Source organism: Oreochromis aureus, linkage group 18 (assembly GCF_013358895.1).
Source record: "Oreochromis aureus strain Israel breed Guangdong linkage group 18, ZZ_aureus, whole genome shotgun sequence".
Taxonomy (NCBI): Eukaryota; Metazoa; Chordata; class Actinopteri; order Cichliformes; family Cichlidae; genus Oreochromis; species Oreochromis aureus.
Genome location: NC_052959.1, coordinates 27114708 through 27140066, shown reverse-complemented (window position 1 = coordinate 27140066; position 25359 = coordinate 27114708). Strand labels below are relative to the sequence as shown.

Genomic DNA, 25359 nt, shown 5'->3' with positions numbered 1-25359 from the left:
CGTTTAGCATTAGACTCATAATTTAAAATTTAATTTGAAGAAACATTATGCAGATATGTGGTTTTTAGCCTAAAATTGCATCCTACATTGCATCTTTTAGTGCAATAAGTGTTAGTGACAGCACAACAATTTACACAAAATGAACACGCCGTGAGATGAAAGAAACGGAGGAAGAAAGGAGGCAGTTAGAAGGAAGAGGAAACGAAGGAAGGGTGGGAGGAAGGAAGGAAAAGAAAAAAATTCCCAATTTTATTTCTAAACATGTTTTTTTTGTGGAACCAACAACAGAACGATACATGATTCAAACTGGAAGACATACAAAGACAGAAATAAGACACAGGTCATGTCTGACCACCAACGTACAGCTGAGATGGATTGATGTGTCAAATATCACAAGGAGCGTCCAACACTGACTCTGTTAGCATGTGAAAGAGCACTATCAAACAGGAAATCATGGCACAATCAAAAAGTTTCCATCAGGTTTAACTCCTGCAGTGATGAACCCTTTTGCTCACTCAAACCAAAATCGTGTGATCAAGGCACACCACAGGGCCATCCCTCCTTATACCGCTCTGTTAAGATTTTAAAGCACTAGAAAATTATGTATACTCTCAATATGATACTATACACTTGTATGATACTTTCAGCTTGTTATAGGTGTGGAGAAATAAAATGTCATGGTTAAATACAAAATTTCTCTTAAAATATTTAAAATATACTTTATTTTGTACATTATGCAAACTGATTAACAATTTGATGATAACAAAAATAAATATTCCGTGAAATGTCGCCTCTTTGCGAAACAGATGTATGAACATAGATATATATATAGATATATATTTATATCTATATATATATATCATGAAGTAAAGCACCCACCCCCTGTTAAGCGCCCCTATACCCTGACACGAATCCATTTCCCTGTAATACGATCTCAATGACACGTTCACACTTAAGACTCCTGACAATGGTTCCTACAGGTAGCTCCACTACACCACTGAGCTGTTTTTACAATATTGCTCTACATATCTTTTTTTTCTTGTTGTTGTTCTAAATCCCTATATCAATCTTTAATGTTTATCAAAGTTGCTTAAACCATCATTTAAACTCAATCTGTGCCCTTATTGCTTCCTGAAATTACCTGGAAACGGGAGCTATAAATTGAATTTGATCAGGGGACTAATCAGAGACTTCACCTTATCCAACCAGGAATCGCACATCTAGTTAAGAAAGGCAACTCTCCCCCTCTAAAGTAGGGCCAATGTTATCTTATAGTTTACTGATCTGTCATGCCATGTGGTATAGAGTCACTCTTCACTGAAGAGCTCCGTGGGTTATGGTTGCAGTGTGTACAAAAGCAATGAGAAAGGGCACAATGTCATTCAGTTGTTTTTTTAAAAAAAAGAAAGGCTGATTTATCATCTCAAAATCAAAACAGTTCTTTAGCCAAAGACAGTGATGTCCAGTTCTAAAACAGCTGTCGCCTTACCACAATCAAATACGCAGGTTATTTTGGTGTAGTTTAAATGCAACAGAACATGTTTTTGACAATAAACCCCTCTATGTCTACATTAGGTTAAACATAAACACTTACATTCATAATCCTCAACAACTTGCCCGTAAACAAACAGAAACGTTCAGGTATGCGAAAAATGTTTTCGCTGCGGACATTTTTAGAAATTCTAGTATGCACGACAGAATTGCATAATGTCTGCCAATGAGAAAAGCATAGGGAGGATAGAATAGAAAGGACAAGCCGCTACAAGACTAACTAGTAGAAACCCTATAAGAGGATGGGGTTGGGCATGGAGGACAGATAGGGTAGTGGGTAGTCAGTTTGGGAAGGCTGGGGTGGGATTCTGGGTGGAAGTTGCCCCACAAGTTAAAGAGGCACCTCCCTTTGGCAGTGGAACAGCACTCTTAGTAGTCAACGCAGCGCCGAGGGTGAGGGTGTACACAATGCTCTTGTCGGACAAGAAGGCAATTTCAGTGTCAAGATGAGATGAAGGCATTCTAGTAGGCAGCCAGGTCACAGTGTTGGAGCTAAAAACCTCAGATGGAGATGGTGGACGCAGTCTTTCTACACTGTCTCCCCTCGGCTGGGATCATTGGGGTTCTGGGACATGAGGAAGAAAGATATTCATTCACAAAGGAGTTTTTTTTTTTAGCAAATATCCATTATCTTATGAATCAAAATTGTCTAATTGGGCAAAGGTTTTCAAGGTCCAAAATCAGGAAAAATTACAAAACCGAATAAAAAAAGTAAACTCTCTTATCATCTTTACATCCACCAGGCTTCACTTCTATGCTGTTATAGGCAATAATTACCTGAGAGAGGTGACTCCTGTTCATCTTGCAACACTGTCTCGGGGCTCTCCTGTGAGTTGGTGACCTCTTGCTCGTTGTCTTTGTCCATATGAGGAGCAGGGTCGGACTCCTCTGCTTGTTCTTCCTTGCCGTCCCCTTCTGCCTCTGTCTCCCCTTCCCCAGAGTCAGTACTCCTGATGCTTAAGCGCCTCACACGATACATAACATCCACATCTCTCATCCGGGCGAGTCGCTCAACTGCCACCCGACCTGGAGAAATAGCCAGTTTGTTCTGCAATGCTTCAATTCGCTGTGAGGGGCCCTTGCTCCTCCGCTCACCCTCCAAGCTAAGAGATAGTCTGCGGTCTAGGTTCGGGGGAACGGAAAGTGGCAGTCTATCAGGCGGAAACTCTGGTAACCCAGGGAGGTCTCGCCCCAGATGAGTCCGTAGACCAAGTCTATGCTCTGGGAGAGCAAATGGCTTCTTCTCTTGCTCCTGCTTGTCAACTGGCGTTGCATTGTCTTGTTCCTCAGTTTTCACTTCAGCTGTCTGTTTGCCTGCACTGCCTTCAGGTGTTTCTCCTGCAGTGGCTTCTTTATCTTCTGATTTTTCTTCCTCAGTTGCTGTTTCATTAACACTCTGTTCCTCTGTGACTTGGGGGTCTGTAGGCTGATCAGCTGCTAATACTGTGGCTGCAGAGGAGAGATCCTCTGTAGCTCCATCCACTGGTATGCTCTCAGCAGGATTAACTATGCATAAACTGTCCAAGTTTTCTGCCTGAGCGTTGTCTGTTTTTTCACCCTCTCCCACATTCTCCTGTGTCAGTGAATGCTGCTCTGTTTTTTCAGCACACACTTCAGACCCTGTCTGATTTGAACATGATGCATTTGGCTCCTCTGTTTTTGTATCTTCTGCTGGACTTTCTAATGCAGTGCATTGTGGCGGACTGCCATTTTGATTGGCCGAGCTGTCTGAGCTGTTCTCCTCGTGAAGTGGAGGCAATGGACCCTGTCTCATCTGATTCTCAAGCTCTCTTTTACAAATAGGACACTCCTCCTCTGATTCAGCACTGAGATCTTGAAGAGTCTCTGTGTCATTAGGTCTGGAATGGCCTGCGGATGCTTTACTGGCATCCGATGGGTCTCTAGACTGACGCAAAGTCTGGCATATGTCTTCATAATCTGGAGGACTAGTGAGTGTAGAGGCATCCTGCATGGGCTGTCTGTCTGCCCATGGCACCTCAGCTGCTGTGGTGTGCGTTGTTGGACTAAAGTCACAAAGAGGTGTTTCGATAGGTTCATCTGGCAGGTCTAATTTTACTGTCCTGCCATCGTTGCTCCTTCTGCGTGAAAGATGCGCAACAACCCTGTATTCTCTGAAGCCCGTCTCCCGAGGTGGCACCGGGAGCTCCTCCCTAAGCTGCTTGCTGAAGGTTACCGACTTTGTTGCAGGCCTGGAGAAGGCGCTCTTCACTTCCCTGTATTCTGGGTCAACAGACCAGCTTACTGCACTGCGCCTAAGGCTGCTGGGCTTGTTGAGAGGTTCTGATGTCAGTCGGATTTTGATACGCTCAGGGATCTGGACGGAACCGTTTGGGACTTTATTGCTGGCAGTACCTAGCTCCAAGATGTCTTTGTAGGCCTCGTTAAGGTCCTCTATGCACTTGTCAACACTGGGCTGTTTGCTGCTCTGTTGCTGCTGCTGATCCTGGACTTCTTTTTTGATGGTCTCCAGCTCTTTGACTGCATCCCATGGTCGCTGGGTTGCCGGTTTCAAAAGGAACGGTTCAAATTTCTCCTGTCCTTTGTTTGCTGCTGGTTTGATCTCCTCCACATTTCCTGAGGGTGGTACTGCTGGCTGCTGAGCTGTGCTCTTGTTCAGCTGGTTGGAGAAGGTGGAGGTCAGGGAGAAGGCGCTGTTGCTTGAAAGTTTTAGGCTCTTCACTCCCTTTATGGGAAAACTGAAGGCAGTGCCCACTACTCCGCTGCTATCAGGGGTTACTTCGGTGCCAGGAGGAACAGGGTCTTGTTGTGCTTCCTTGTTTTCAGGGGCAGCTTTTCGGGCCTCTGGGCTAGTTTGTGTCTCCTGGTCTCGATACTGGTTTGCAGGCCAGGATCCTGACAGCTTCAGCTCCTTGTAATGATTTATCTTAGGGGGTCTACAGGGTAGTTTTTTAAACATTTTGCTGCTTGCTCTACTGCTCGTTTTGCTGCTCGCTATGCTACCAGTTAGTGCTTGCAGCTCAGCTTCAGCTGAAGATGTGCTTTGGAGACTTTGGTTTGTTAAATGGCCAGTTTTGTTGCCACTGGGACTGTCCGCTGGGTCTGGTGACTTCTCGTTGTTATTATTCTGATCACGAATTGTCCCAGTGAGCTGCGGAGTAACAGGGACAGACACCAAACAAAAAATGGTTTCACTAAGCCTCTTCTTAAGATTCTTGGTTTTGTCTTTCTCCGGTGGTTCGGGTTGCTCTGCCTTTTTTACTTCTGTCACAGTTTCAGATACACCCTGGTCAGCCGGCTTACACGGAGGTGGCGGTGGTTTACCCAGAATAGATGAAGGTAAAAATGGAGTACGGGTTTGCTCAGAAGCTACACTGTCACTTTTTTTTATTCCCCTGTTGGGCCATCGATTACTGCTGTCGCTGTCACTGGGAGCTGTTTTTCGGGTTTCAGTATTGAGAGCTGGCCCCTGTTGGGGAGGAAAGGCACTATCATGTGTAGATTGTCCTAAAATCTTAGCGGACGGAATCTCTTTGTTGGTGTTGCGCATCTTGTCTAAATCTGTTAGAGAATTTCCGCCAGGCCCTCCTGAGATTTGTTTTGCTCTTGGGTCTTCAGTGGGTAACTGTCGGGCATGACCTGGTTGTTCTTCATGTCCAGAAGAAAGTACCTGTTTTCGATAGGACGCACTACGTTCTCCATAAGGTTCCAGCCAGGAACTGCTCGCCTGTCTGTAAAACCACCTTCCGGGATCTGAGCTCGGCATCTGCAAAGCTTCTGCCCTCCATCTTAAGTTTGCCATTTCATTGCGGTTAACTGAAACTGCTCTTGGGGGTAGGGCTCTTCTGTAAGATGGGGGTGGGATGTAGCCAGGAGGCTCCATTCCAGTGATGGCAGAGTGTTGTGCGAAATAGTCTTGTCTTAGGTCCCCACCCCTTGGATAATAGATAGGCCTGTCTTTTTGTTTGACACCCTGGTCAATAGCAAGCATTTCTGCGCTACCCCTAGTCTGCTGGTGAATCTCGTATGATGGAGGCTTTAAAGGCCTGCTGAACCTGGGCTTTGGTAAAAGTGCAACATGGCTGCTTGGCCCAATACTCCTACCCCACCGGTCCCGGCCGCCGCCATAGATGTACCTACTGTATGGCCCAGAGAAGACAGTGCTGCTTATCCTCTGTCTATCAGGTAGACTAGGCCTTGATGGAATGAGCTCTCTTCTGTCACTTCCTTCAGGTGACAAAACTCTGGGAAGAGACTGAGACTTTGCTTTAGTTCTAGGGTGAAAAAAACCCTCCGGTGTCCTCAGTCGGTAGTGGTCCTGAGCCCACCGTTCCCCATCCCCATCTGACAGCTGCCTTCCCAGGCCCACAGCAGGCCTCCACTCCTCTGTTCCAAGGCTCTGGCACTTCCTCTCCCCAGTCACTCTCAACTGACCAGGGCCTGCATCTGGGTCCCTTAGCCAGGAAATGTCCTCCCATAGCTGCTGCGCTTGCCTCTCTGCCCTGTATTCCTCTGCTGTGATCAGGGCCTGTGGCCTCCACGCTCCAGCAGAGGCCCTCAGCTCCCTGCCATCAGCATAGTCCAGAAGGATGCTGAAGTCCTGACCTCGCCTCCGCCAGTAGGAAACATCCCTCTCGTCATGGCTCAGCGGCTCTGAATAAGTCAAACTGGGAACATCGTAGAACCTATAAAAGAAAAAATCTCAGTGTTAATAAAACAGTCGAATCTTTTAACAGGGTTTCTTTCATTACAGAGGTTATTAAATGAGTTGCGGCTAAACAGCATCAGAACCATCAGGCTGGGACATACAGACAAACAAAAAATTATCTAGAATGAAAAGAGTTAATACCTAAAACATATTTCACAATATTGTATTATCTCAGTCTATTTGATAATAGATTAAAATAATTTCATCCACTTGAAATGTGATCACTGGTAAATATTAAAAGTGGCATGCCCATGCCAGTCCCAGACATGTGCTTTGGCTTTGGCAGTATAGGTGTTCCAAAACAACCTAATCAAAGAGAGCCAGCACATATGAGCCAGAAATGCTTAAGTCAGCAGCTCCAAAGTCCCCTGAAGACACCACAAAATTGTGATGCTACTGCAATATGATCTGCATATTAAATTGTGCTGACCTTATCTTGGAAACCGGTCATCTGGACGGCAAATACCACTCTTTAAAAAAAAATCTGACGCAAAAGAGAAAGTGGCTCTGTCCCTCTCATTATTTTATCACATACTTTAGGAACCAGTTTGGCCTACAGTACATATAAAAACCTTTAAACCAAAAATACAATAAACTTTAAACCTGCATTACTGTGTTACACCCAAAGTGAAGGAGTAAACTAGAAGAAGAGCCTTTTTTAATTGTAATCTCATGTGAGTATGCATGAGCAACAATCATCCAACCAAAATCATTTGTATAATTTTAAAAATGCTTGATGAACCTAATATGAAATGGCAACTGTGTGACGAGTTACTGTTGGCAGGTTCACAACAGTGGTTCCAGTACAGTGTGATAAAGCACTGCTGCCTGGAGATAAATTTAGTTCTGGTCCCATAATCACCTCTTGGGTATGGGATAAGGCCGTAGTGCATGCTTGCACTGCTAAAACAATTATTTTAGATAAAATATATTACAAAAAAAATATATTTAATGACAACACATCTAAAAAAAAGTCTATGTACACTGAGGGATTTTCCATTACACTGAATTTTATGATTTTTTAAAATTAATTGTCATCAATAAATATTCCCCGGGTCATCACTCACATCCATGCACGTTCTTAGACGCCCTGATGACAGCTGATCATAATGAGGGAGGGACTGCAAGCTTAAATGCTTGTTGAAATTCAAATGTAACCATCAGTTCTTTCAGAAAAACATATTAACTACATTTTCCCAGTGAAATTATAAAACTGTTTCATGCAAAGAATCATCTGCTGTATATATATACATACATACATATATATATATATAAATATGTGTCATAGTTTTTAAAACGTAACATCACAAAAAGAAGACTGAATGAACAATTAGCCTCCGTCCAGTATCTGCAGTGCACTAAATCCCTGTTAGTCATTGTAATCATTCGTTTAAGCAGCAAAGTCAATGGATCATCCTCAGCAGCATATGCTACTGTATGGCTGAGGGGAGCTGCGCTGTGCACACTTGCCCAGCAACATGCTTACATCACAGAGCACGTGCTGGGCGTGATTCAGTGTGCCAGTGTTTACAGTGGAGTGATTACGCGCCTGTCTTGAGGCATGTTCAGTCCTCCTCAGTTTGCTCTCTGTCTAGTGCTGCTGTTTACATCTGCCTGCCTGGTGGAGGCTGTGTAGATGATTCCAATGCCTGGGTGGGCTCCACAGAGATGCGAGCCATGTCTCTGTGCAGGCATGTACACAGCTCAAACGACTGCAAAGGCACCTTTCATAATTCCTCATATCCCAGCATAAGATATGTCAGTAGTGCTGCTGCAGCCACAGTGTTCTGCGGCTCTGGAAGGAAGGGAAGAGAAGAGGAGGAGAAAAAAAACCCCTGCGCAGTGCAGACTCAGTTTTGCATGCAATACTGACAGGCCCCAGTGAGAAGTGGGGAGAGGAAAGAGAGGGAAAGGGAAGGTGCAGGGCGTGGGGGATTGCAAAAGAGAGGGAAAAAACACTCACCCACTATCTGTAGCAAGAGAATCACCCAAGGGCTGAGTGTCACCTAGGATACCAATGCCGAATTCTTTTCTTCTTTGGTTCCTATCCCCACTCTCGATGTCTATGCTGGGGTAGCCCTTCACCAGTGCCTGCCTGCTGCCATAGATGCCAGTGATAGATGCCCCCCGGTCTGCCTCATACCCGTTCAGCGTCCCCCGGCCAGCCCTGTTGTCCACAAGTTCACGCTGGCAATCAGCAGGGCGCTTGTCATAAGGCGTGGCAGACGGAGGGTCGCTCTTGGGCAATTTATATCCGTGCGAAATGAGAAGGTCCTCCACGCTGTACATGGTGGTGTCTCTCTCACTTCTGGGCAGGAGGGCAAAGGTGGGTGTGTTGCCTTATGCGCAGTGCTGCTGGTGGAAGCTGGAGCACGGCTGCTCAGCAGAGGCCATCACTAAAGAGAGGAGAAGGGAAGAGGTAGAAGAGGATTATTTGTGCATGCAACTATATCTGAGCAGAGCCACTTTCGTAAGAAAGAAAAAGGGTGGCATTCCTTGTCAAAATGTGTTTAGACTACTTCAGCACATGCTGTATTGACAGCTCCACAAGTCTTTTCTTAAAATTAAACACTAACATGAGCTAAACATGAATTCTTCCCCCAGACATAATCTTGTTTCTGTCGGCAACCCCGGATGTACAGCCACAGTTTTAAAGGTGAATTTAAAGCTCACTATCTGAACACTGAAAAAGTCTATAAACCAGAAAGTGTGTGTTATGAGCCACACCCTTTGTTCTTTCCAATGACATTTTATCAACTTTCCCAAAGTGCCTGAAACCATTATCTAATGTAACAATTGCCAAATTGAGAATTGTTCTCATCCTATTAAACCACTGTTTACATAATGATTTCTCTACCCTTTGTCAGACAGCAGTGCAGTGGAAAATTTGATAACCGCAAAGCAAGCAGGTTTTAGGTGGAATATTCGTCATCAGTCATGACAAGCACTTATTGTTCTCCAGAGACTCAGAGCGAGCAGTTATCTTAAAAGAAACTGCAACATATTCTTATATATTAAGTTATAAGAGATTAAATACCTCACCGTACAATCAGTCAGTTTCAGATATGCTTAAGTAATCACTACCAGTGTTGTTGCATCATATATCTGCCTTCTTGCTAACTTATTAGTGCTGCACACCACTCCCATATGCCATCAGAAAAAGGAAAATACTGGGTATTATATACCCAGTATAAAATAATCTACACAATATATACTTTCCTGCATGCCTGTGCTGTGTGTGAGCACACACAGTGTGAAGGTTGCCAGATTTCTTACATCCTAATGGCATCAGAAAAAAATTTGATGCATTAATGACGTGTGATTAAATTGATTTAGGTCTTGACTCTTAAACTATAGTTCAAAGATGAAGTCTGAGTTGCAGCATCAACAATAAAAAATTATGTGAACTTTAAATAAAGATGTGAAAGTTTAAAAAAAATTAAATGAAAAAATTATTAAAATACTAACAATATTTTAACGTTTTAACTTATACTGCTCTGATTCCAGTCTCTTATTATCATGTATGTTCTTTAATTTCTCTTAGATTTCTCTTCCCTAGAAAAAGGCCCCAATGGGCACATCATGTTGTCTTTTTTTCATATATATTCCCTCACAAAGACGTTGCTGGCTTAAAAATCAACCAGGCCACAAACTTTCTAGGTCACCATGCAAAGGTATAGCAATCGTCACAAATCAGTTAAAAAAGCAAATAAACAATTTCTCGGTTTTCCAAAACTCTCTCATAATGTTGTGGTGGTTAATTAATTATTTTCTATAAAGCAGAATACTTTGATGTGTTTTATAAAGCATAAACTGGCAATTATTTTAATTAACAAGTAAAATGATGATTACCGTCTAAGTAAATCAACAATTTATGAGTGTGAAAAATGTCAGAAAATGGCCAGAAATGGTCATAGTATAGAGTATGAATAACATTTAAATTCCCATTATATTCTGAGTAATGATAAGTATGACATATAAATGATTTTTACTATATAGACACTATTTTTCACATGGCGTGTTTAGATTATCACTCACTAAATAACAAAGGTGAGTCTTTGACTTGCTTGTTCTGTTAGAAAACTCTAAAAAAGAGAGAAAAAAAAGCAGAAACTGGGGAGTTTAGTCTTAAAAATGTCTTAAAAACTTATTCTTACATGACAGTACTTCAGTACAAAACCAGTTATTTATTTTTAGCTCAAAACAAACAGCAACAAGTAGGAAAAAAAATAAGACTGCTTTTGTATTGGTGCTCGAATGCAGTGTAAGTTTCACTGTCTGTTAGTTTGTTCATTTGTTTGTGTGTACATGTGAATGCACAACCACGCCTGCCTGTCTGATATATTAATTAGTGGCTATAACAGTCTGTCCTGCCTGCAGATGACAGCGGATGGCTTATAAAACAGTAACAGAGTGATCAAAGGCTTTGCACACAGTAGCATTTTGGCAAATCATAGACTTGAATAGTGGCTCACTTTCCATTATGAAGGTGTCACTTAAAGGACAAGTGCACTGTTGGATCAAAGATGTTGGTGTTAAAATAGACTTATATACACAACTCATCTGGGAATTGATCATAGCCAAACACTTTTACTTATTTCTGTGCTGGAAACTGCTGAATTGCAGCTCCATTAATGTTTATATTAACATAGATTAAGGGTGGAGGTCATGTGACAAAGTCAAAAAAAAAAAGGAATTAATCTAAATCAAAGATGTGCAGACAGAGTAACATCTGACTGATAATAGTTTGCAAGGCACAAACTGCATTTACAGGGTCTCTGTGGACGTTATGAGAAAATTGTCCAGTGTGCAACAGAAAAAGGCACTTTTTTAAAATAACTTTTAATAAAACAATATATTTAAATAAGATGAAAATAAGCTTCTTTATATTCGTGATGCATCTTGGCTCATCTCAGAAAATGGACAATTGCTGCTTTTCTTCTATCCAAAACATTATGACTATGTCATAAAAGGGCATCACATCTGTTTTAATGTTACAATCCAAGATATTTTTCTTTCTTGTTTTTTGGAAGCAACTCAGTATTCTCGATAAATATTAGAGCTCAGTCAACAAAGACTTTTTAAGACCAATACTGGCACCAATATTTTTTGCAATTAAAAAATTCTATATTCCAATCAGCTGATTTTTTTTTCTTCAGACACACAAAACATACAGAGATTTCCCTAATATTTCTTATTTGTAGTTGTTTATTCACTTGTTTACACTTTGCTTGGGTCAGCTGGCTGTTGTGTTTTTGGTGTTTGAAATATTTTTTGCCACAGGGAAGCTTTAGAGTGCCCTCTGCTGAACAACACTTTTAACATGGTTGAAAGTAGCTTCTCTCATCTCCTCTTTACTTTTTAAATTTTAATTTATTGGCTGATATTGATAAATCATGAAATATTTAATATCAGCTGATAATCAATATAAGTCCACATATAAACACTACAGCTTTGTACAGGTTTTTTACATCAAAGGGTGTTAAAGACAGCTTAAGAGAGAAAATTGTATCATTATATTTATTATTTCATTCTCAAGTAATCAGTTTGATTATTTCCTTGACCCCCCCATCTATCAATACCAAAACATGTTGTTCCAAGACTATCAGAAAATCCATCTGGGAAGCTAAAACCTGCAACTCTCTGCCTTTTTTCATTAAAATTACTTCATTCACTCTAAATATACTTGATTGATATATCAGCTTAATATTTGTTTTGGTTTGCTGACAAGTAAGATGGCATTTAACAAGGTCAACTTGATGTATTATCTGTTGTGTAACATTCATTTTATATTAAATATTAAAAAATAGCATCAGTGACAGCTAAAAGTAAGTTTCATTTGTTACAACAAAGTCTTGTTTACCATGCCATATTTTTTTGTTTTTTTTATATAGTGTCAGTATCAGCCCTGTATTTATTCTATTACTTTTTCTATCATTAATTTAAATGATAAAATATTTTTTCAGCTCTAAACTGGACTATGTTTACAAAAACAAGTATGCTACTACAATATTTAGTACTTTAATGAATTTATTAGTTATATGTTACTGTAGGACACAGAGCACACGTTCCATAAAGAATCACTGCATTAAAATCATTTGGAAAATTCTCTCTGTTCCTCTTTTTTCCTCTTGACCTTAATGTGACCTTAACATTTTCCCTCCATAACTTTGTCCACTTTGCAGTTAGGAGTTACCCCTGGTGTGGGAGCTTATTTTATACTGTACTATTCAGTGTAATGCTTCATATCAGCCCAAATCCTGGAGATAATTAATGCTGTCCAGATGCAAAGAGCCCAGCAGGAAATCCCCACTTTAAAACCACACTGTATGGGACCATATTTTCAAGGACAACACGAGTGAAAATTGATTAGTCAATTCATTAATCTCATTGAAACTTCACTGACTAAACAAGGCTAAACAGAGCCCAAAATAGCATTCAAAATCAGCATGCTGAAATCCGGGCTTCTGATGTAAAAGTCCTCCAACTATTACTGGCTGTTCAAGTGGAGCGAATAGGTAGTGTGGTTAATGCAGCAAAAATCAACTCGAGAGCTTCTTGAATCAGCCAAATCCAGATCCGTGAGGACGGGCTCATATAGAAAAGTAGCTTCTTTAACACAGAGTTTTATCAGAGAGAACCAGAGCGAGCCAGACACATGGTGGCTCTTTTTTGACAAGGTCACAGCTCCAAATGATTGCAGTGGAAATATGGCACACCAGACTTTTTTTTGCATAGCAACAACAAAACTATGATTAATAATCACAACAAAGATATATTTTTTAACATAAACATCACTGATACACCAATGGGTGTGAGAAGTTTGTGCCAGGAAGATGAAAAAGTAAGGTCAGTTGCTGCTGAGTGTCATTCGTTAGCTGATAACGAGAGAAGTCCTTTTTCTGCTTTTGGAAACATTGAACAATTTTTATGTGAGGACCGTCCGTTGATAACTTCACTGCCCAGCCTGAAAAACACAACTTTAACTTGGAAGCTGGTGCATGAATTCACTTCTAACTTATAAAATCCAATCTCACTGACCACCCTCCCACCTAAGAATCCTCCAGGAACACCCCTCCACCCGCCACCACCACCCCTTGGTGTGCAGCCAGGCCTGGAAGACTGCATGCACAGGTAGTGGTTACTGTAACACATCAGCACTAGCAGGCAGCACCACCCTAACTGCTAAGGGAGTGTACCTACATCTTACCTAGTGACAGGGAAAACACAGCGCCACAGATCAGCCTAATCATTAAAAAAAACTGCTTAGCCTATGTAAACTCATTCAAAACACAAGTTCAGCACGTTTCCAATTAAGAGCACCCTGTGATAACTATGTCCATCAGATTCTCCGGGAAAAAAACATCTCCCTCACCATCATTCTCCCCGGATAACTGTATGAATGAATCATGATTAAAATAGAGCCGTTTTATCATAACACACAGTTATCAATAAAATATCAAGGTTGTGATAGATAGATGGATGCATTGTGCATTATGCATACAGCATGACCTATTATAGCCTTGCTATAGCCTACTGCAGCGTTATATGGCACAGCCTACATAAAATTGACTGCTATGAAATGATTTTTCAAATCAGCTCCCAGTAGGCTACCTGCTTCACCCAGTGCCGCAAGTCCAGCGCCTTCCAGAGCGAGGAAGGGGGGGTAAAAATCCTCCACCTGCACGCACCTTGAGTTGAATATATAGTCAGCGGTCATGTTTTGACGAAAGCCGCTTGGCCAAATTATAACCCCGTTGCAAAAATTTCTCCGAGAAATGCACGCAGTAAAACAGGGAGCGCACATCCCCACCTCGCTGCCAGCAGCAGCGGCGCCTCGGCGCTGTTCTGTCGAAGGGCGAACATTTTGAGGTGTGTGCAAGTTGACGCGCGGTTAACGAGGAGGTTTTGCAGATGCGAGTGTTTACCAAGACCCGCTGCCCTGCGATACCACGAAGGCTACGTGAGCCACACACACAAAAAATAGAAAAAGGAAAAAAGAGCATAAGCAACCCCTCCCTAGAAATCTACCAGTGTCGCCAAAGCGGGAACCAGCGTGCTGCAAGGATGCCATAACATTGCAAAAACAGAATAAGGGCGTAGCAACAGAGAGACGCATACCTGGGAAGATGCTTGGCGCCGCCGTTGCAGTTCCCCTGCGCCCAGCTTCAGCTGCTGAGACTGAGAGCACTGCACAGAGCCTGAGCCGAGCATGCCTATTGGTAGGCAGAGACGCGCTGGTTGCTGGCTGCCTGGACTGGGCTCTCCTCACTACAGCTGAGGTGGGGTGGGCTCCTCACATGCAGGGAGCTAGAAAAAAGGGATGTCAGAATGGTTTCTTCCAAACTGTTTCTCTTAACTTTCCTTTTTTTTCATAGCAACAGTCTTTTTTTTCATTCAGTGCTGCCTATAGGCTTGAATGATAAGTACAGACATAAGGAGTGTGAGGTCTGTCTCCCACTGCCACAAGTGTTTAATGCACTAAATGTTGAAGGAGCCACACCTTTTATGTTTCTGCAGGAAAGGTCAGACACTGCTTGTGCTGAAGTTTGCTGCATTGCTAAACCGATTTGCAATTACAGCTCTATCTTTCCCAGTTTTCCCATATTTTGTTTGTATTGATACCCATGCGTCCCTTTGCCATTAAGTTTTGGATGTGCAGTATGGCAGCGAGCAGTACCGCACCCTTGGTGATGTTGATGACTCGTCACTGTGTGTGTGTCCCCCTCCCATCCAATGCCAAGACAGCTTGGCTAATTAAATGTGCTGGGCTCAGGCCTTCCTGTGCCAACTGTGGCATGCTGCACTCTGAGGGATCCCTCATTCGGAGGAGTGATGGGACATCGTGCGGTCCCAGAGATCCACTCACTGATGAGGAAGTGTTGTAACCTGCTCAAAGCCATAGTTTTGTTTGTACTCATTTACAGCAGCAGAACCAGCACTGGGTGCCCTGTGGTTCCCAGTTACTGAGCACTGGAACAAATGAAATGTACTATATACAAAATTTATAACTGCTGAACACTACACTAGAGCACCAGCATCTCAAAAACCAAAACAGCAAAGCTTTAGCAGTACATCATCGTGTCACGTCTGTGACAATATACTGACATTGTAGCATTGATGGGCTCACCCTTGTGGTCTGTTGTAACACTGGTGATATTTTTATAACTCAATGGAACTGTACAAATAGTGTCCTTTCAATAAAAGGTGTAAGATGTAACCCTTGGGTACAGGGATAGTCAATAACCTTTTAAAATGTTGTTTTATTATTATTCGTTCATACATTTTGGAGACGGAGTAGCATTTGTATTGCACTTTTCTAGTCATACTGACCAGTCAAAGCTTCATCTGTCTCACATCTGCATGTATTGGACAATTTCTAATCGCCACTTAACCTAAAGTATGAGTCTTTACGCTGTGGGAGAAAACCACATCCCAGATGTTTCAAAACCTCAATGGCAGGCAACAGTTTTAACCTCTGCACCAGCCTGCAAGAAAGACTCAGAATGAGACTTTTCCAAATGTATTAAATGTGTTTTCTTTAACTTAAATAAACAGTTAATAACTAAGAGTACAATTAATATTTGACCTAATTTCTGAGCAGAGTCAGTATATTGATATTGTACGTTAAAGTCTACAATAAACTGTCTACAAATTGCATTAATCACATTCAGAGCATTGCATGTGCTGGCCCCTGCTTAAATATTACAGCAGTCGGCCTTGTTGATTCACCTTTGAAGTGTTTCATGCACTTATTTTAAATCGAGCACACAATTTGGAGATTTTAGCACCTCTGGGTTTTAGCCTATCGGGTTGACTGGACATGTGCCCTGCACGTTTGTTTGCATTTAAGCGTGCATGTAAGAATAAATGCTTTTGTGTGTGTGTGCACTAGATGTGTGTATTTTATCCAAATTGTGAAACCCTTTGTAACTGTATGTTTTAAAATTTTATTTTTTTGTACTATTTCTGTCTGAGAGTGTTGCAGCTTCATCTCTGAAAAACCACACTAATTTTGACTGCTCTTATTTTTGTTTTGACTTCACGGGGTGTCACTCTTTCATTGTTTTCTCTCATGAACCTCACCCAAAATTTGGCAAATCCAATTTGAATACCTGGAGATTGTCATTGTGAAACACATCCTCACCAGTGGAAATACTCCAGTTTGGTTTATGCGATGGGTAGAGTATACAGGGAACACTAAACATAGCATTCTACTAATTTTGTAACATGGGATAAATCAGACACTGCACAGACATTGTAAAAGTGACCATGCAGAGTAACATCCATTTAATGGTAGATGCATCTAAATTGGATATTTGCCCTCTGCCCCGTGAATGTTTGATAATGTCTGCAAACTTTCAGAGCTGCAGTGCAGCGAAAATAAAATTGATTTATTCACTTCATGGATGTGAGGAGTACCGGCGTGAAGTGAAATTGCTTTCTTGTCTGACAAAAGCATTGTGTACACCCTCATCCTCTGGGTTGCATGGACTGGTAAGAATGCTGCTCCACTGCCAAAGGGAGGTGCCGCTTTAACTTCCACCCAGAATCCCTCCCCAGCCTTCCCAAACTTACTACCCACTACCCCATCGGTTCTCCATGCCCAGCCCCATCCTCTTATAAGATTTCTACTAGTTAGTCTTCTTGTAGCGACTTGTGCTTTCTATTCTATCCTGCCTATGCAGAGTAAGGTCCATTTAATGTTCCATCCATCTAAATTGGACATTTGTGTTCTTACATATAGCTCTGCGCCGTGAATGTCTGATAATGTCTGCAAACTTTCAGAGCTGCAGTGCAGTGAAAATAAAATTGATTTATTCACATCATGAATGTGAGGAGTGCCGGCAGTTTCTGAAAGAAGGCGCTGCCATGCACTTTCATGGTACACATGACTGTCTTTTGCAACACTAAAGCTTAGATTACAACAAATACAGAATGGGGGTTTAATCTCTATTAACGCCATGTCTTCACATAGCAAATGATTGTTTTCTGCTATATTTATGTACAACATTTTAATATATCATTTAAAGATTTAGCATTATAAAATTTAGTCTACTAAGTCTACTTTAGTCTCTCTACTACTGTGAGATGAAATATAAAACATTCACACACAAAAAAACCTGAAAATTCGACTATTTATTTACGATTCATACCGTTATTGGGAAATGATGGCAGCATATTCACTTGTTTCTGGCCTGGTTCATAATATAAATAAAGTCTGTTCAAAATGGAGGGTGGCAGTGCAGTTTAAATGATCCCAAATGGCCAAAATGCCTTGACCCAATACAAGCCGTGTTCTAGGACACTCGGATGTCAGGCTGATGATAAATGATGCACCTAGCTGACACTGGCTCAAAGCTAAACTTAATGCTACTAACTAAAGCCGATTTCTATCCCATACTCATCCAAAGCCACATGTTAAAGACACAGTTGACTATAGAAGCCATACATGGTCCTGTGCCAGTTTATATTTGTTCCCCAAGTGCCAACACCCTGCTAAAAACCGGACTGAGTAGGCACACTGTGCTGGAAGATGTTTCACACTGCATTCAAGCAGCAAACTCCCAGTTAGCTACGTTCTTCGTGTAAGTGCAGAGCCCTCTTTATTTTTAGGTTGTCCAAGCAATGAGTGACAGATCTGTAATACGACTAAGACATAAATATGTTACTGAACAATGCACCTGTGAACATACACGTTGTAGTTGTGTGTGTATAAAATAACACACTGCAGAAATTGTAACGCATTTTGGCAACTTGGAAATCCTTGATAATGAGTGTAATATCATCCATAGCCCGGAGCTAACAATTTTCAGCCTGAAAGTGCTCTTCTGTAGTTTAAAAATGAATAATAATCATGTTCTTCACATCCTTGAACTTGGGATAGTAGTTAGGAGTTGCTGTTTCTATTTATTTATAGCATTTTAGCTAAATTTTGATTAAAAAAAACTTGAATACTATTGCAAGCTAATGAAAATCTAGTTAGTTCGCCTCGTGTTGAGATTATTCCAACAGCTCTCTGTCTGCAAATTCTCACTAGAGCACTGGGAAGTTCATCTTTTAGCCCAGTCTGCATCACTTAGATACACTTAATCTCATGTGGACAAAGTGCTTAGTACATAAACAAGTAAAGGTTTCTTTTAAATATTTTTTAAGGTCTTTCACAGGATTAAGACTTCCACTTTTCAAAAGTAAAAGCTATGTTCATCCTTTGCATGCTGGCTAAAATTCATCCGTATGTCCAAAAGCAAATCATAGACAGTGTACATGCTTCACATTCACTCATATCAAAATACTTCATGTAAAAAAATATATGTTGAAATAATTTCTTTTTTTACTTCATATTTAAAAGCTAAGTGGTTATTATGTTTTATTCCTACACTGTACGGTTGCATCATATAATATCACAACATAATTTTATGCATTCATGTCACAACGTTTAGAATATACACCTCAAATAATGACAATGTTTGCAATTCAGAGCTTTAGAAAATCCACAGCTGATGAAGAAATTCAACAGTTTTCTGTGTTTTCAAGTATGAATGCCAAAAATTGTACCTCGTTTTTAATATATAATGAGACCTTAAGTTTGTCCTTGTTAAAACGAAGGATGTGTATGTCAAATATGGGGTCAAATGGGTCAAAGTTCAGATTTCAGACTGCTCTAAACCCTTGATTTCAAAATACTTCATTCCAGTCTTTTTTTCAGCTGTGTATGATATCAGTGAATTCAAATATCCCTAATATTGTCATCTCAGGTGCATAGCTCTGACCCAGAGCACAATGACCCCCATCTACTTGCTGTTTTTTAGGTGGGAGAGGCAGCCAATCAGAAAAACGATGGCTTAAAGAGATGATGACCTTAAAGGGGGACGATGTCTTAAAATGTCCCGAATCAGACAGATGATGAACTCAGCTGCTGCACCAAGGATTATTTTGAAAAGTCAATTATGAAAACCTGCTCTAGGAGAGTGTAAGAATAAACATATGGTGCTGGAAATGAGCACAATAGGTCTCCTTTAAAAATGCTGGAACACCAGCTGAACACAGACCCCTGCATCAGCTCTTTTGCTGCTCCCTGTCACACTATCAAGGCTGTTAGCTTTATGGTAACATATGCCATTTGGCAGAAGCATGTGCCTTACAGTACTCGTGCATGTTTCTCTTTTTAAAATGACTGCCAAAGAAAGTAAAGGTTTAGCACTAATCTGAACTAGTGGCAAATATTTTAGAGATATTGAATTCATTTAAAAAAAATATTTCTAAAGTTATTAAATGCAGTTTAGATCTGGATGGTTTTTGTGCATGGCATATTTTTCTGCCATTCCTATTGAAAAAATGCTGGGTTTTTACACAATGTGACTCCTGCGCAGTTGTTTTCTACAGTGTTATAGTAAAATAAATCAGCCTCTGGGGTAAGCAGCCAATTTATTGGGACTTCAGGTAGAGCCAGCCAGATATTGGGGGACCATGATTTCAGTCTTTGCTTAGAAATCCAGACCCATTTTTTAAAATGCTTATAAAAACTAAATCAATCAGTTGCATTTCAGCAGTCTCGACACAGACATTTCACCTGCATGCAACCTGATTGGTCACAAGCATTCAAACAACAAGAATACCATAAAACAAACATCTAAATTCTTCACTACAGATTGTACACATTCATATGTTCAGTTGTCACTAAAATTACCTCACATTAACCCCTGTTGTAGTACAAATTGCATATCTAATTTGTGCTGCAAATTACATCTTGAACTTGGAATTGGAAGTTAACAAAACAAACACACCTCGAGATTCTTTTAGTAGTTCTTTTAGGCCCCACATATGATCGTTTTCACCAGCACATGATCATCCCTAGATGCTCTTATTTGCATTTCTGTTTGAATGGCTGTTTTTGTCAAGAGCTTGATTTTAATTGCATGCTTTGCAGTTAATCATGCGTCTTGATCTTGATTACTTTTAGACCTTTATATCCAGACTTGTCTGGATATGGTGGGGAGATTTATGTGAAAACAGTCTGTACTGTGTAAGTGATGTGAAATCATGTCATTTAGCAGATGGAAAATGACTTTGCCATTTCCATAGCCTGCCTCAGAGCCTGCTGTATGCTACAGTGGGTGGTCTAACTCTTGTATCAGCGCTGCTCTACTTCACATGGGAGGTTTGCTTTAACTGGGTGCAAGTCTTTGCTTTTACATCTAATTTAATGCTTTTAAGGTAATCAACTAGAGGTCTCAGAGATACATTCACTCTGGAAGTGAGGAGACCACTCTGGAAGTGAGGCGTCTTCTTTTGGTATCAGAAGGTGAATTTAGATTTTAGGCTTCACTTAATTCCATACATTGCCTAAATGTTGTGCTTTAATTTCCCGTATTCTGAGAGCAGCTGTTACCAGGATGTGATCTCACTTTAGATTGAAGTCATTACACATACAAGAGGTGTTGCTGCCTGTTTTTCTCATCAGCAGAACAGCAGGAAGAAGGAACTGACTGAGGTTTTTTTGAGGCTTGATGAAGGTTAGTGACTTCAGAGTGTTACAGTGGGACCTTGTGGTTCATGCAGTATGAAAACAGAATATGGAGAATTGGAAGAAGTGGGAAAAACAATCAGTGCAGTAATATGAACTTCAAATTATTTTTGCTACTATGGAAGGAGATCATTTCCATACCTGAATATGAAACGGGTCTCACTAATCATTTTGATCTGGCATTTTTAGGTGCCGGTTTTACCACATTAGGAGACTCTTATAAAACACTAACATGCTCTTTTGTTAAATATATCACTTGTAGGTGCTCCAACATGTAACAGACTGTAGACTGTAGACTGTAAAGTCACAGTACAGTGATGGCTTACAATTGGTTATGAGTAATTCTGAAACTGTCAGTGCTAGGACAGAGGTTCCCAGATGATGTGCCGTGTGCACTTTATATTGTTACGTACATGGATGCATAAAGTAAAGGATACATTTTAATTTTGCTTTAAAACTACAAAGTTAAATTTATGCCCTATATTGCTGGAAAAAAACTTGTGTTAATGAGAATCCAAATCTGTTCGGAAACTTGCAGGATGAATGGCATATTACACTGAGACGCATCAAAGGCTAGTTATCAGTGAGAAGGACATAAAATTTGGGAGGTGGGGGAATGAAATTTCTTCAAAGAAACCACCAGTGCTTCAACTGGTCAGAAGCCCTCAGTCCACAATCTGCTGGGAAAACCTCAATAATTCTAACACTGAGCCAAGCAATGTGAAGAGGCACTTGGAAAATAAAGTAAGCCTTCAAAAGAGTGCCGAACCAGAGCCAGAGGCAGCAAAATGATACTGTCTAATGGAAAAAAAAGTTAAATGCATATATATATATATATAGCGAGAGAGAGAGAGAGAGACATATACTTATATAATATGTAATATAAGTTAAGGTTATTGCACAGAAACAAAAAGTATTGCAGGCGTCATGCCCAGGTGCTGTCACCTGAGTATACAATCAAAAGAAGAACTTCTGTCGTGCCAAAAAAGACAGAGCCAGAGTATCAAACATGTGGCCAGAAGCGACCTGGCAGATGGTAAATGGCCTGCATTTGTAGAGCACTTTATTCAGTCCATAAGGACCCCAAAGCGCTTTACACTACATTCAGTCATTCACCCATTCACACACTGGCAATGGCACGCTACATTGTAGCCACAGCTGCCCTGGGGCGCACTAACAGGCTTAATGAGGCTGCCGGACACTGGTGCCACCGGACCCTCTGACCACCACCAGTAGGCAAACATGGGGTTAGTATCTTGCCCAAGGATATTTGGCATGCAGCCAGGAGGCAGCCTGGGATCAAACCACCGACCTTCTGATTAGTGGCTGACCTGCTCTGCCACCTGAGCTACAACCACCCAGCAGAGGGTCCAAACTATCCCACATGATGGCACCTGAAGCAAAGCCATTACACTTTTTTTAATCATGTGGGGGGTTTTTTATCCCCATATGTTACACAGAAGTGAAATACATGGATAATTAAACATAGTTTTAGACCCAGACAAATTGAATGGTAACATTCACATAAAATAATGTTGTAATTTTTTATTTGTGATCTCTGTTCAGTGACAGTAGACTCACTCAATGTTGTGTGGCATAAACATACAACATTCAGACATGAGACATTTTCTTGTAAATGCATTTTTGTTTTTGGGCAGTACGGTGGCACGGTGGTTAGCACTGTTGCCGCACAGCAAGAAGGTCCTGAGTTCAATTCCACCATCAGGCCGGGGTCTTTCTGTGTGGAGTTTGCATGTTCTCCCCCGTGTGGGTTCTCTCCGGGTACTCCGGCTTCCTCCCACCGTCCAAAGACATGCATCTTGTGGGGATAGGTTAATTGGATAATCTAAATTGCCACTAGGAGTGAATGTGAGTGCGAATGGTTGTCTGTCCCTGTGTGTTAGCCCTGCGACAGACTGGCGACCTGTCCAGGGCGTACCCCGCCTCTCGCCCTATGACAGCTGGGATAGGCTCCCGCGACCCTGAAAAGGATAAGCGGAAGCGAATGGATGGATGCATTTGTTTTTCTCAAGACATCTCAGCCTGGTTATCATATTTCTGTAAATGCATATCTCATTAAAATGTCCAAATGTGAACATTTTCAGAATATACTCCTGCTCCTTTACACTTATTATAGAAAAGAAATGTTTTTCACTGGTGTGGCCCGCTTGAGATCCAGTTGGGCTGTATGTTGCACAAGAAGTAAAATGAGTTTGACACCCGTGACTTAAATTCTCCATGTATTTTGCACAGATTTGAATCAGGTATGCTTTGTAATTTTGACTTTTCCTTTGATGTGCTTTTTGCACAAAATGTGTGAAAACCGCTGCTATAGTAGTTGTAGACCACTCACACAATGCCTTAAGATCAGATTCAAAAAGCTGAGTAGTTTTGCTTCGGGTCCGTGTGGAGTTTCAAGGACTCCAAAAAGTTTTTAGAAAAAGTTTTTTATTTGACTTGCAGAAACTGGTGGAGTTTATAACGGATATTTTATATCTACTAATTTTATAAATGTTCCTCACCTGCTTCCTCTGAATGCTTAGACTGAAACAAGACTGTCATGACTTCCTTCCATCAAGAAGAACATTGATTTCAGCTCAGCAGGGATCATGCAAAACAGCCTCTCATTAAAATCATAATTAGAACTCGGAAACATGTGCACTTGGGGTTCGGCTGAGGGGCGAACTCAAAATCACTAGAAACTATCAAACTTGCACTTAGCCATTTATTCAAAAAGCAAATCGTGTCTGATCCCAGTTTTGATATGTCACACAACGTGAGGTGAAAGTAAAAGTGTGGTCTTATCTGTAAGTTTGCTGTTTCTTTGTTGAGTTTGATGGTTCAGGCTCTTTCTGTTTCAAAATGAGACATTTAGATGACAAAACCTGTATTTCTGTGTGATATTTGTATGATTTTATTTTGACATATAAAAACAACACAGAAATCAGTCATAATCCTGCATGTCTTAGTGTTCACAGTCAAGGGCATTTGTTCTTTGCAGCTGAAGGTCATTGCTGAGCATCATCATCATCTGTTCTTACACAAATATTAAACTACAAATGTCACATCAGCTCTGACATTGACTTTCTTTATAAACTCTCTCTTCTGAGGGTCCCCTTCAAAATCACAACAACACACACTCACATCTATGTATATATAAACACACACGCAGATGCACACCCTGCCCTCTCCTTGTCCCCAGCCCTGGTTGCCTAGGAGACAGCTGAAATGGGGACCCCATCTCATTATATGCCAACAGGGCTGTGTGACTGGCGGGAGGAGCATGTGTGGGGATCTTTACCGCCATCTAGCAGCCAAAACAGAGAAGGCATGTCTTTTTTCTTAAAGCCTAGATTCTGCCTAGTAACCCAATATGCTGACTTCTCTGGCTGCTGACAGCCAGCCCGTGAATTTCTAATGAGATGTACAGTACAGTGAGTCTGCTACTGGAGACACTGATGAAGTTTAATATGGACCATTAGTTAATTAGAAGCTAATCAGCAGCTGAATGTACATAACGAGAGCAAAAATTAGGTTTTTTTAGAAGTAGGTCGCACTGCTTGAATGCAATCTGAGCACTTATTCAGGGGATTATTTTAAGGCATTATCTAAATTAACTATCTAAATTACCCGCAATTTTATTTTTTAATTTGGTCACAGGGTCTGTATGTCTCTAAACGTTTTAGTCAGGGACATGATGTTTATAGATTCAGATGATTTCAGGCCATTTTTTATGTTTGGTTTTAATAGAAAAGGTTAAAAGCAGGCCAACATTGACTGCCTTTTAGTCATACTCATAAAAATTTAAAAATAAAAGCTCAGCTGTTTCACATACAGGAACTCTAAATGTATTCCCTACCTGTTTGACCAGAGTCACGACTCTCTGACCCCGAGTGGTGACGGATGGTAAACTGAAGTTAACTTATTTGCAGAGAAGACACATAACAGCCTTAAAAAGGGAGAGATGGTGGACAATGGATGGAAAAGAAAATCAGGGATAACTGTTAATTAAAGTTAAAGAATAACTCACACTAACACGATAGTACAGTTATTAAATACATAATGTTCTTTTTTGGCTTCTCAGACACGTTTTTCTTCTTCATGAACACAGATATCCTACGGTAGGTGATTGTGTGCTAATGTACTGAGCATTACAGACTTACCGTATTGTGAAACCATTGTTATCATGGAGAATGCGTCTTGATAGTATTGTATTTTGACTTACTCTGTAATTTCCACCCAAAGTAAATGCTATTACAACTGCACCTTACCTATTGTGGTTCTCTCACTCCCAAAATAACAAAAAAAAATCTGACAAGGATCCAGAAGACCAACTTTTAGGTGTAATTAAATTAGGTTTTTTAATCTTTGATTTCTTTAGGTAATTGGGTACTAGACAGCCAATCACATGGCTGCAACTTAGTGCATTTAGACATGTAGATCTGGTCAAAATGGCCTGCTGAAGTTCAAACTGAGCATCAGAATGGGGAAGAAAGGTGCTTTAAATGACTTTTAACATGGCATGGATGTTAGTGTCAGACAGGCTGTTCCGAGTGTTTCAAAAACTGCTGATCTACTGGTATTTTCCCACACA

The 25359-nt window shown here is 40.9% G+C and overlaps 1 protein-coding gene across 1 annotated transcript; it reads right to left on the bottom strand.

Moving 5' to 3' along the window:
• Positions 1–234: 234 nt before the first annotated feature.
• LOC116332079 (junctional protein associated with coronary artery disease) lies at positions 235–14493 on the bottom strand. Its single transcript, XM_031754936.2, has 4 exons — positions 14360–14493; positions 8202–8634; positions 2329–6215; positions 235–2116 (listed from the first exon to the last, which is right to left on the bottom strand). Exons 2-4 carry the CDS (start codon positions 8525–8527, stop codon positions 2106–2108), a joined length of 4224 nt encoding a protein of 1407 aa, XP_031610796.2. The 5' UTR covers positions 8528–8634; positions 14360–14493; the 3' UTR covers positions 235–2105.
• Between the last annotated feature and the right edge of the window lie 10866 nt (positions 14494–25359).

Excerpts from the sequence above, each read along its gene's own strand:
- LOC116332079 (XM_031754936.2), bottom strand. The coding sequence starts at position 8,527 with ATGTACAGCGTGGAGGACCTTCTCATTTCGCACGGATATAAATTGCCC. Across the intron at positions 6,216-8,201 it reads TCTCTTGCTACAGATAGTGG|GTTCTACGATGTTCCCAGTT; the intron begins GTGAGTGTTTTT and ends TTTCTTTTATAG.